At 55.1% G+C, this 13,132-nt stretch overlaps 1 protein-coding gene across 1 annotated transcript; it reads right to left on the bottom strand.

The window, feature by feature from the left end:
* Positions 1 to 941: 941 nt before the first annotated feature.
* Positions 942 to 11,300, bottom strand: LOC119958817 (integral membrane protein GPR137-like). Its single transcript, XM_038787318.1, has 6 exons — positions 11,170 to 11,300; positions 9,736 to 10,039; positions 8,144 to 8,290; positions 6,006 to 6,134; positions 3,391 to 3,512; positions 942 to 1,674 (listed from the first exon to the last, which is right to left on the bottom strand). The coding sequence occupies exons 1-6, from the start codon at positions 11,298 to 11,300 to the stop codon at positions 1,503 to 1,505; spliced, it is 1,005 nt and encodes a 334-aa protein (XP_038643246.1). The 3' UTR covers positions 942 to 1,502.
* Between the last annotated feature and the right edge of the window lie 1,832 nt (positions 11,301 to 13,132).

The raw sequence follows: 13,132 nt of genomic DNA, 5'->3' as shown, positions 1-13,132 counted from the left end.
GCAGGGTCCTGATCCACGTGGAGTTAGCAGGTTTACGCTGGGGGCAGCGGAAAGGGACGTTGCCGTTGCTCTCACCGACCCCGGGGTAGGGGTGAGGTAAACACAGGGCCCACAAGGTCCTGGCATCTTTCTTTTTTTTAAATAAATTTAGAGTACCCAATTCATTTTTTCCAATTAAGGGGGCAATTTAGCGTGGCCAATCCACCTACCCTGGGTTGTGTGGGGGTGAAACCCACGCAGACACGGGGGGGGAGGGGGGGAGAATGTGCAAACTCCACACGGACAGTGACCCGGGGCCGGGATGGAACCTGGGACCTCGGCGCCGTGAGGCAGCAGGGCTAACCCACTGCGCCACCAGCATCTTCTTCCGATCCGGTGGTCCAGGCTACAAAGAATATTCCGCCGCATGGGAAACAAGAGGGTGGGATCAGCTTTGGCCAGAATTCCCTCCACAATCAGCACCAATCCTACAACTAAGCTCAAATTTCAACAGCCCCTTAAACCGGCGCGTCTCTGGATAGCCGATCCCAACATTGCTCCTTGAAGTATCATACCTTGCAAGATCAATATGGGCTGAGCGCATCTTACCGGTGGTTAACCCCACTTACCTCCATCCCTTTACCCCCCCGCACCCCCACCCCAGACTCTAATTTCCCTGTAATTTAGACACAAGGTCCAGCAAGTTAGGTACATTTTGGTCCCGGGTAGTTTTAATCTCTTTTCGATCAACCCTTCACCAAAACCCACAGGTAAAATGGTTTAACTCGTTGTGAAGTTAACCTAATTGAACTGAGGCGTTGCGATATTCTGCCCGCGGGTTCACGATCGACTCCGAGGTGAGCTGCAGGGGGGGGGGGGGGCAATCTCTCGCCGCCTGGGGTGTGAAATCGGGACACCACGAGCAGGGACGCGAAACCGCCTCTGCCGGCGCCCCCCCCCCCCCCCCCCCCCCCCACGGCAATTGGCTCCGCCGACTTCGACGGGGACGGGTGTCGCGCTGCACGCCGGGGAGGGAAGGGGCCGCTGTGGCCGCGTCCACATTCACCTGTAACCTCCCGTACGCAGCCCGTTGACTCGGGCGCAGGGGGAGCCACCAGCCCACGACGCCGGCTGGAAGCTCGAGACAAATAGGCGGGGAGAACTTGGCTGACCCGAGGATGCCGGACAGGCGGAAAACCGGCTCTGCGGCAGCGTCCACCAGCTCAGTCCTTCCTTTGGCAACGGCAGCCTCTATCCATCGGCAACTTTCCACAAAGGTATTTTCGAACAGGGGCACCCAGGGGTTGAGGGCGCTCGGTGTGATGCCTGGCTCTTGGGAGGTCAGCTTAAAAACACGGTAAAAAAACAACATACATGTTTGGCTAATTAGCTTAAGATTCAATCAGCTGTCCCCGTTCCCTCCGAAAGACGATTCGTTCACAATAGTAATAAATAAAACAAGCTGCTCGTCGAATCAGGGGGGGGGGGGGCCATGGAGTGTCCCAATGGAATGCCACGAAACTCTACGTCTGCGGAGTGGAGTAGAAGGTGTGATAATAGTTGGTGCCTTGCACGTGGTCCCGGGCAAAGAGTAACGGCGCGGTGGCTGCTTGGGATACACCCTCGTACCAGGTCGGCTCAGCGTTGCTCCTCTCGGTGCCGTACCAGCCGTTCCGCTGGAGGCTGCCGGACAAACTGGAGAAGGGAAGAGGGAGAGAGTGGGTTTTGACGCTGCTGCCACCGTACCGTCAGGGTTAAAGATAACACACGCGGAGGGCACCGGCCAATTAAATACCTCGAACACGTACAAGGGAAACAAACGCCAGGCCTTCGGTGACAGGTGGGCGTCGCGGGGGTGGCATCATCACCCCTGGAACTGATATTTTGGTTTTTAGTCCGCCAAGATTCCTTTGATGTTTTGTTGTAGTTACGGCGCCCCCGTTAGGGGCCGTCACCCCCGGTCACTTTCGCTTAATTTATTGATTTTTGTTTGACGAGAATAAAATAATATGAAAAAGCTGCACTTTAAAGGGGCGGTTCGTTTTTGTTTATTCGATTTTTGCTAAAAAAGAGAGCATAAAGACTTCCACCCTGTGCCATTCCACTGCGCGATGGTGGGGGGGGGGGGCCTGTGCCGTTCCACTGCACCATGGTGGGGGGGGGAGGGGGGGGCCTGTGCCGTTCCACTGCGCGATGGTGGGGGGGGGAGAACCCTGTGCCGTTCCACTGCGCGATGGTGGGTGGGGGAACCCTGTGCCATTCCACTGTGCAATGGTGGGGGGGGGGCCTGTGCCGTTCCACTGCGCGATGGTGGGGGGGGGGGGGGGGGACCCTGTGCCGTTCCACTGCGCGATGGTGGGGGGGGACACGGACCCTGTGCCATTCCACTGCACCATGGTGCGGGGGATTTCCTGTAAGGGCGGTCGCCGCACATCTGCAGCTCTATAAAACCCTGGTTAGACCTCAACACTTGGAATATTGTGTCCAGTTCTGGTCGCCTCATTATAGGAAGGATGTGGAGGCTTTGGAGAGGGTGCAGAGGAGATTTACCAGGATGCTGCCTGGACTGGAGGGCATGTCTTATGAAGAAAGGTTGAGGGAGCTGGGGCTTTTCTCACTGGAGCAAAGGAGGCAGAGAGGTGACTCGATAGAGGTGTACAAGGTGATGAGAGGCATGGATAGAGAGGATAGCCAGAGACTTTTCCCCAGGGTGGAAATGGCTGTCACGAGGGGATAAAATTTCAAGGTGATTGGAGGAAGGTATAGGGGAGATGTCAGAGGTAGATTCTTTACACAGAGAGTGGTGGGTGTGTGGAATGCACTGCCAGCAGAGGTGGTGGAGTCAGAGTCATTAGGGACATTAAGCGACTCTTAAACAGGCCCATGGACAGCAGTAAATTGAAGGGGTGTAGGTTAGGTTGATCTTAGATTAGGATAAATGGTCGGCACAACATCGTGGGCTGAAGGGCCTGTACTGTGCTGTACTGTTCTATGACCCATTTCTCCCCACTCTCGGTTTCCTGTCAATTAGCCAATCCATGATCACCCCCAACTCTATCTTCTGCAGTAAATTATGTGACACTTTCCAAATCCTGGAATTCCCTCCCTAACAGCAATGTGGGTGTACCTACACTACCCGGGCTGCAGCGGTTCAAGGCGGGGGCTCACCACCACCTTCTGAAGGGCAATTCGGGATGGGCAATAAATGCTGGGGCCGGCCAGCGACGCCCACGTCCCACGAAAGAATATGAAGCAACACCTTTCCAAATGTCTTTTGGAAATCCAATTACACCACATCGACTGGGTCCCCTTTATCCACCCTGTTTGGTTCAACCTCAAAGGACTCGAATGAATTTCCCTTTCACAAAACTAAAAAGCAGGAGGAATGAATACAAAGAGATGAGCGTATACCTGCCGTGTTCACTTTGTGATCCCACAGCCCACGCAGAGTCATCACCTTCAAACTGACGGGGGTTGTCAAAGAAGTACGAGCGGGAAGCAAAGCTCTGGCCATTAATTATAGCGGTTCCGGCCTGCGGGAAAATAGCAAAACGTATCAGAGCCCACAACAATTATGCCCAGGCGCAATCCCCACACAGCTCAAATTTCCAATCAATTCAACAGTCGTTATAACGCTCAAGGGTCGTCGGTGGCTCTCTCTCCCCTGGGCCGCCGCCATCACGTTCGAGTCAACCTCCCCTGCACCGTTTCCGCTCAGACTGCACTGTCCAGCTACTCTACCTGCTGCCCAGCTCTCCTGCCGTTGCTCACACCATTGGGATGGGAAACGCTGCCCAGCGCGCAGAGCCCAGCTCAGGTGGATCAGCTCCTTGCACGCCTACTTACATTTCCCAGGTGTGTCACTGCAGATTGCCATTTTAAAATCCCTCCGAACGAACAGAGGATTGGTCGCTCGGTTCAAGCGGATGGTAAAGATTCCAACAGGAGCGCCGAATTCTCCCAGTGCACCTGCGTCGTTACAGGAACAAGCTCAACGCCGCACGGAAAATGCACCCTGATATACGAACGGTGCACGGCAAAGGCGCAGCGGCGTTTCTGCCGCCTTGCTCTCCTCCGTTTTTAGTTCTGATAATCGTGCCGCACACAACAAGCTAATAACTCAGATCGCTACGGCGCTACTGCAAGGAAAAAAGGGGGCGACGGCGACGTAATGGTAATGTCAGCGGGCTAGTAATCCAGAGGCACAGGCCCGTGTTTAAGCAGCACGGTAGCACAAGTGGCTTCACAGCGCCGGGGTCCCAGGTTCGATTCCCGGCTTGGGTCACTGTCTGTGTGGAGTCCGCACGTTCTCCCCGTGTTTGCGTGGGCTTCCTCCGGGCGCTCCAGTTTCCTCCCACAAGTCCTGAAAGATGTGCTTGTTTGGTGGGTTGGCCGTGATAAATTGCCCTTAGCGACCAAGAAGATTTGGAGGGGTTATTGAGTTACGGGGATAGGGTGGAAGTGAGGGCTTAAGTGGGTCGGTGCAGACTCGATGGGCCGAATGGCCTCCTTCTGCCCTGCAGGGAGGGTTTGGGGCATGGGTTCGAACCCCACCATGGCAGCTGGTAGAATTTAAATTCAATTAATAAAATCAGGAATTATAAAGCTCAGTAACGTCTACCCTGACAACGATCGATTGTCGTAAAAAACAAACATCGGCTACACTTTGGCGAAGGGAAATCTGCCCTGCTTACCCTATCTGGCCTACATGGGACTCCAGACCCACGGCAATGTGGTCGACTCCTTGACTGTGTGGCAAGTCTTATAGACCTCTTATAAAAAAATAATGAGAGGCATAGATGAGGTCGATAGTCAACATATTTTCCCAAAGGGAGGGGAGTCTAAAACTAGAGGGCATAGGTTAAAGGTGAGAGGGGAGAGATACAAAAGAGACCAGAGGGGAAATTTGTTCACACAGAGGGTGGTGAGGGTCTGGAACGGGCTGCCAGAGGCAGTGGTAGAGGCGGGTATGGTTTTGTCTTTTAAAAAGCAGTTACATGGGCAGGGTGGGTATAGAGGGATATGGGCCAAATGCGGGCAAGTGGGACTAACTTAGTGATACAGTAGAAACGGGGCGGCATGGACCAGCTGGGCCGAAGGGCCTGTTTCCACGCTGTAAACATCTATGACTCTATTAGTCACTCAGTTCAAGGGCAATTAGGGATGCGCAATAAATGTTGGCCTTGCCCAGGGACGCCCCACTTCCTATTGAAATAATAAAACAAACCCCTTGGCCCAAAAGCGATGCCACAGGTCAGCTGAAACCCGGTGACTCAGCTATTTCCCGTTGCTGTGCACAGAGTGGCTGCCAACCCGTTTACCCATCCATAAAAAGCACAAAGGGCTCGAAGATACGATGAGTGCAAATAGGTGACCAGGGGTGCAGTGCGCGCGCGCGCGGGGCGGGGATGAAGGTAAATAAATAAATATCCTTCATTGTCACAAGTAGGCTGACGTTAACACTGCAGCGAAGTTACTGTGAAAAGCCGCTAGTCGCCACATTCCGACGCCTGTTCGGGTACGCGGAGGGAGAATTCAGAATTCTGGTGCGGGAATTGAACCCGCGCTGCTGGCCTCGTTCGGCATCGCAAACCAGCGGTCTAGCCCACCGAGCTAAACCAGCCGAGGTTGGCAGGTCGGGAGGAGAAAGGAATGGCGGGAAATGCAGACGGGGGGGGGGGGGGGGGGGGGGGGAGGAGAGAGAGAGAGAGAGAGGAGGGGGGGGGGGGCGGCAGGTGAAGTAAGTGAGCGCTGGAGGAGCATCAATCCCCAGCATGGAGCTGCCGGGCCGAGTGGCCTATTTCTGCAAACGTGAAGCCACGGCGGGCTTCCTCCGGGACGGGCGGGGGTGAGTTCAGCTCTTCCTCTGTACCAGCCCTGTGGACAGGCGGCGGGCGGGCGGCGGGGTCAAATTAAAGTTGGCGGACGACCGGCTGCAGCTCACTTTGGAACTCCCTCGGGAGCGCAGGTCACCACGGGAGGAAGGGGGGGAGGAGGAGGAGAAGAAGACTTTCCACTCGGCTCACCAGGTCCTGAGCTGGCCTCCGAACTCGGAAAAACAACACCAGCAGCGTCGTCGGCAGCAGCTCCCAGAAGAAGAGGATGAAACCAAACACAAGGTAACCTTTGTCCCCGAGATTCGACATCAGGTCAGCCTGTTTCAGAAACGGAAACAAAAAAAAAGTTTTATTTTTCCGAGGAAAACATCCGCCCCCGCACACAGAAACACGCATTGGCAGCGAGCCCCAAAGAGTGATAGGATCTGTGGAGGAATGTGGCACTCCAACAGTGTTGCACATCGCCTCAAACGGAACACTGATCATTTTCTCCCATCTCCTGAAAACAATAACTTGTCCGCATTCCCCCCCCCCCCCACCCAAAGAGTCACGGGGCTGCGGGTTCAAGCCTCACCGTCAGGAACTTGGGAAATTGACGCGGTTAGCAGTGAACAAAACGACGGACAAGTAACAAGACTAGCAGGCGCCTAGGGGAATGACGAGGCGCGGTTTGCCCAACGACAAGTTCAGCAGGCGTCTATAGAGTCACTGAGGTGCGAATGGCCATATCCGAAACGTTGTTCACCAGAGATCGGTGGGGCTATGCAAATGATGACTTCTAACAGCGAAGAATTTGAGAGCGGCAGGCAGCCGAATCCACAGGGAGGGATAATGAAGAGACTGAACAAGCATAACTGCCAGCACCCACATTGGGGAAGGAGGCGAGCTCTCCATCCAATAGTCAGACAGGCGAGTTCCACATATGATCAGAGCTAAGGAGGCCTGTTCCACCTAACAGTTAAGAGTCCATGGCAGATTTTAGATTTTCCTCCGAAAGACGCAGCTTTGTGCCTTCGCTGAACCTGGAAGGGACGTTTCCCGGAATTGATCACCCAAGCGGTATTGTGTGGTAACTATTAACTGGATTTGACCTATAGCGTTACTAAAATTGGATGTTGCTTGGGGAAAGGGCGGGGTCTCCGGGTTCAGGGGTATATTTTGGGAACAAGAGGTAACAGCGGATAAAACGGTGTTCGGTTATTAATGGACTGAACGGTGACTTCCCGTAGCGGCCATGATGTGAACGATCGCACATGAGGCGGCTCCTGCTTGGGGATTCGGGCTTTTTCGTCCCTTTATGCCAATGGAAAAGTGGTGGAGTTGGAGAGTTGCCTGGCTTCTCTGATAACCCGGAGCCGGTTGTTGCACGGACTGGGAGTGGGGGGTGCTGCCTGAGGCTGGAGGGATTTGTCGGGACTCCTGCATTTGAAAGAAGAAGTAAGGGCGCCGGTGGGCCGAATGGCCTCCTTCTGCACTATATGTTCTCTGTTTGAGTTTTTTTGCATGTTTCAAATTGAAATTCGGATCGCAGGAGGGGGTTCTACTGGAACTGGATGCCGTTAATTATCTTCGTTAAGGATCTGATGTCGTCAGCAAATGGGGGGGGGGGCGTTTGAATAAATATGGGAACGATGGGGCTGGGTTGTGAGGTAGTTTTATAAAAATAGTCTCAATCTGGGGCAGCACGGTAACACAAGTGGTTAGCACTGTTGCTTCATAGCGCCAGGGTCCCACGTTCGATTCCCGGCTTGGGTCACTGTCTGTGCGGAGTCTGCACGTTCTCCCCGTGTCTGCGTGGGTTTCCTCCGGGCGCTCCGGTTTCCTCCCGCAGCCCAAAGACGTGCGGGTTAGGTGGATTGGCCGTGATAAATTGCCCTTAGTGACCAAAAAGGTTAGGAGGCATTATTGGGTTATGGGGGATAGGGTGGAAGTGAGGGCTTAAGTGGGCCGGTGCAGACTCGATGGGCCGAATGGCCGCCTTCTGCACTGCATGTTCTATCTGCTTGAGCTTTTTGCATGTTACAAATTGAAAAATTTCTGAATAAAATATATACTGAAGCGTCACACTGCATGGTAGTCTTTTCTGTGCGATCTGTTTCTTCTCTTGTTCCTTTTTCTGTATCAACTGCTCACGCAGCGACAGGGCTGGTTCATCACGGGGCTGTACAGTGTCCCTCACATTATTGCAAACAAATAAGACACCACTCAGGACCGGTGTTTCAACCCCACTCAACCCCTTAACCACCAGCTGGGACACGAAGGTGGACAGCCGAGTGGCACGCGGTTAACGGGAGGGAATGTAAAACGTTCAGATCCCACACGGTTACCTGGTCAGAGACATTGTACCAGCCGTAATCAAAGCTGTCGTGGGAGTCCGGGAAACGCATGACAGCGACGAGGTTATAGCAGGCTCGGCTTGCATACAGCAGGATTACCAACGCTCCCACAGCTGTGGTCTGATACACCGATGTTCCCTGAGGAAAACAGCGGAAAAGTCAGATTATAAACAAAATTATTTCAGTTCCACACACACACACACACACGAGAGAGAGAACGTATTAAGAACAGGAACAGGCCACTCCTAGTTGACACATCAGCCCTCGTTTACCCAGCTTCCCTCCACAAACACGTCAAGTAATGTATTCAGAGTCGTTCTATCCAGATTCCCGTCCGGGAAGATGAGCTGCCAGGCCAGGCTGGCATACACTTTGCTGGGGTTAAAGACGGTAGTTTACGGCTGGTCCAGGGGGCCTACATTGCAAAGCCCCAAAGCGAAGCAATCACCCTCGGCTGCCACCGGCCAAGAGCTTGAGTTCTCCAGCCAGGGTTGGTGAGAATGACATTTCAGTTTTGAACCCACTGGCTATTTGGCTGTGAAGTACTGACATCAAGGGGCAACTTTGAGACCAGCGGCGGGTAGCAGTAACCTCTCCCTGGACATGCCAAGTCTCAACGTTTATTAAAATCCCTCCAGTGCAGGAGGAGGCCATTCGGCCCCTCTGCACTGACCCTCCGAAAGAGCAGGCCCACTCACCCGCCCCACTCACCCGCCCCCCCCACCCCCGCATAGACCGGCACATTCTTTGGGCTGTGGGAGGGAACCGGAGCACCCGGAGGAAACCCACGCAGGCACGGGGGAAGGAGGTGCAGACTCCGCGCACAAGACAGCAACCCGAGGCCGGGACGGACGTCGGGTCCCTGGCGGTGTGAGGCAGCGGGTGCTAACCACCGCTGCCGCCCATGACAAAAAGTGTAATCCGTCTGTCCACCCTATCCTTCACACATTTCTGATCAGGAAACTACGCAGAGGTTTCAAATTACTGCACTGAGGCAGGCAAAGGGTGGGTCTTGCACAGAAACAGGATATGCTGGAACAGCTCAGCAGGTCTGGCACCATCCGTGGAGAGACAGAGATAATGGGCGAGATTCACCCAGTGTCATTTTGGGCGGGGCGTTTTCCACTGGGTTTTTTGGGCGAGTTCCAGAGCTGGATTCACCCACACTTGTCGCTTATTTTGGGTCTTGGGGAGTTGCCCCCCCCTCCCGTCTAGCCTACAATTGGAAATTTGTTCTGCAGCAGGGAGGTGACCCCGCCGGCGAGGCTGGTTCCTCAAGAGATTGGGGCGCCGTTTCGAAAGGGTGCCCCGATCTCAAATCGGGTTTGAGCGCCCCACCCCCCACACCCACAGACATCGCCACCCCCAAGTGAGAACACCCCGCCATAGGGGGGGGGGGGGGTCACAAGAACAAGGAGCAGGCCACCCTTCGAGCCTGCTCCGCCATTCAATGAGACCATGGCTGATCTTTTGTGGACTCGGCTCCACTTTCCCGTCCGAACCCTTTATTCTTCGAACAAAAAAAAACTATCGATCGTTACCTTGAAAACATTTCATGAACCCGCCAGCCACGGCTGCGTTACCTTGGATTCCAGGTAGATACTGGTCGAGGGCGAGGTTTTAGCAATGACGTAGAGGCAGGCCGCCAGAGTGATGGCGCAGACGACAAACAGCGAGTCGTTGATGATCACCCGGACCAGGACAACGTTTTTGGTCTCCGCGTGCTGGATCTTCACGAGCAAGGCACAGGTCAGGTTGACCGTCAGAAACAGCAAGCTCACAGCGAGGAAGACCAATCGGACAGGAAGCCTGCAAGTCACAAACGTGGGGGTTTTAAAAAAAAATTTTGTCGGGGAAGCCAGAAGAGACGAGACACCCTTCCCCCGCCTTCGTCAATCCTCAACAGGTCACATTTAAAGAGCATCACTTGCACGCAGCAGCCCGCCACAGATTAATACCGCACGAGTAAAATGCCGCGGATGTCGGACTCTAAAATAACGGAAAATGATGGGAAACTCTCCAGACTTGGAAGGGAACAGAGTTAACTCTTCAGGTCTGCAGCCTCCCATCAGACTCGAAACACGGGGACTCTATCCCTCCCTCTCCACAGAGCTGTTCTGTACCCCCAGAGTTTTCGGTCTTTGTTCCATCGCACGCTGCGTAACCTTGCAATGGCAAACACGGCTTTTGCGGTGTTGGGCCTGGGAGAGACAGAGACTGTTTCTCGTCACCGTCCTGTAACCCAGACTGGACAACGCGGCGCGCGGCGCTTCCCCGGCAGGGCAAGAAGCAAAGCTCGGCAGCGTCGCGCTCCGCTCCCACTCAGTGTCGGGGCTCAGATCATTCGGGACACTTGGCCTCTCCCGCAAGACCGCAGCAGGAGTAGGCCATTCGGCCCCTCGAGACTGCTCCACCATTCAGCGCCAATGTGGCTGTTTCAGGACTTGGCTGCACTCTCCACATCCTGTGACTTTAATTCCCTGAGACACCAAAGATCCTCCTACCCCGGCCTCGTTTGCACTCAACAACGGAGCATCCCTCTGGGGTAGAGAACTCCAAAAGTTAACAACCCTTTGAGTAAAGTCAGACCTTCATCCAGCCCCGCTTGATTGCTCCCCCACCCACAAACATTCACTCCCTCCCCCACCGACGCACAGTGGCAGCCGTGTGTCCCGTCTACAAGATGCACCGCAAAAACTCGCCACGGTTCACAGAATCATTGAATCCCGACAGTGCAGAAGGAGGCCATTCGGCCCATCGAGGTCTGCGCCGGCCCTTCGAACGAGCACTCTACCCATTTACACTCCACCCCGCCCTATTCCTGTAACCCAGAATCTAACCTGCCCATCCCTGGACATTAATGCGCAATTTAGCGCGGCCAATCCACCCTAACCTGCACACCTTTGGACTGTGGGAGGAAACCGGAGCACCCGGAGGAAACCCACGCAGACACGGGGAGAATGTGGAGGCCGAGGCCGGGGGGGGGGGGGGGGGGGGAAGGACACAATCTACTGAACGTTCTCGGTACCTCCTCCAGTGCACGTATAGCCTTCTTCAAATATGGAGGCAGAATCTGCTCGCAGTATTCCAGTTTTGATCTGGACAAAGTCCAACACTGATTTGTGTCGGCAAGGACAGGGTTGGGCATTTTCAGGGAAAGGAACGTGACAGAAATGGGGAAAGCCCTTTGGCGAAAACTCAATGATCGAGCGCAATTACTGTGCCCGTTTCCCCGGGAACTGAGTCAGGAGGGGGGGGGAATTTGGGGGGGGGGAAATAAAATGCACACCTTCCAGCGATAACAACGCCAGCTTGGATTGCATTTATAATCAAATCAACGTCGGTAGCAAATGATTAGGAGTGTGGGTTTAAGCGATCAAATCATCACAGGGTGCAGGAGATAACAAATCACTTTTAATGCTCTTCCGAGTCTAACGAGACCCTTCTGAAATCCTGGGCGAAATCACAACGCCGGCAATCACACCCACCCGATGCGACTCTGCACCTCGAGCCATCAGCTCCCGCCGTTCGGCACACCGAACCCTCTACTGCTTTCCCCGGTTTAAGGAGCCCATTGCCAACAAGCCAATTCCCCCAACCCGGCAGAGAATCGCTGGCACTGCGGGGAATCCGGCCCACCGGGACGGTTCGGGCGAATTAGAGACGTTTACAGAGCGGTGAACGGGAAACAACAGGGAGCGGCAAAAAGCAAATCGTTCCGTCGGCGCGGACTCGATGGGCCGAAGGGCCTCGTCTGCACCATTATTATTCAGCCATTACGTAAGTGGCTTTCTCGCCCCGACAGCTTGCCCGGGATGTGTGAATGTCGGGATTGGGCCCGAAGGGGAACCCCCACCGGAGGCTGGAACCGACCCCCGCTCGGTGTCGTGGCATGCATTCTGCTCTCAGCCACCCCTCTCTCTGCCCTGTCCCAGAACTACAGTCAAAAAAAGAAACCCCCAACGAAGCTGGACGTGGCAGCAGCGGACGACTCACATGTACTGAACGATCTGTTGAGCTGCTCACAGAAAAATACTTTTCACCGTACCTGGGTACGTGCGACAATAAACAAATCCAATCCCGTCCAACAGGGCACCCTCTGGGCCAAGTTCAGTGGCTGCTGGGGGCTAGTGGCCAAGGTGGGCAGCATTGCGATGGCGTTACAGTACTGACGACGAGGAAGATAAAGCGGCCTGCCGATCAGTAAACCGGTCGCATTCCCAAAACCCTAACCCTTCCACACCCTCGGGACCCAGCAGCTTTATTGCTCGACCCAAACAAATCTTCAGGACGACAAAGCGATACCTAGACCCGCAACAGGAAACCCGCCCCCTTATTCAGCCGAAGATGGTCGATCGCTCCCCAAGGGCCATGGAGACGGCGGTTTGTTTTACTCTGCATTTAACCAACCACGCATCTGATTAGACGGTCCGATTGTAGTTCTGGGCCACGGCTGAGGGAGGGATGACAGGTCTGCGGACTTAAGGACAGGAGCTCTTCTTCTTAGCCGGTCCCCCCCCCCCCCCCCCCCCCCCCCCAGGTTCGAGGGCGACTCATTTCCGCTGCAGGTCGATGGGTTCGGAGGATGGCTGGGAAGTCCAATGCACGGACTCGGCCGCAGTCAGGGCAAGGTGTGAGCTGGAGGGGGGGCGGATGAGCTGTTGGGCGGTTTTGTGGCGGCCCCACCCCGTCCGACACCCCAACTCGGCCCCTGCATGACCCCGACAAAGTCTCCCGTTGCGTTTGCCGCCCTCCTGGTCCCTCGCAAGCCGGGGAACTCCTGCGAGTCGACGGGGGGGATGTTGGACGACTCCAGGCTGCCGCCAGGACATGCCGGAAAGGCGACCCCGCTGGGATGCTCCTACCGACGGGAGCAGTTGCTCCAGAAGCCCGGTCGGCGTCGGGCAAACGAAAGACAGGAAGGAGTGCCCAGAGGCACACCCGGGGGCCATCAGTGCAGGAACTCATTGTGGTGCAGGG

Source organism: Scyliorhinus canicula, chromosome 31 (assembly GCF_902713615.1).
Source record: "Scyliorhinus canicula chromosome 31, sScyCan1.1, whole genome shotgun sequence".
NCBI lineage: Eukaryota > Metazoa > Chordata > Chondrichthyes > Carcharhiniformes > Scyliorhinidae > Scyliorhinus > Scyliorhinus canicula.
The sequence above is the reverse complement of the archived record's forward strand: the minus strand, read 5'-3'. Positions and strand labels throughout refer to the sequence as shown.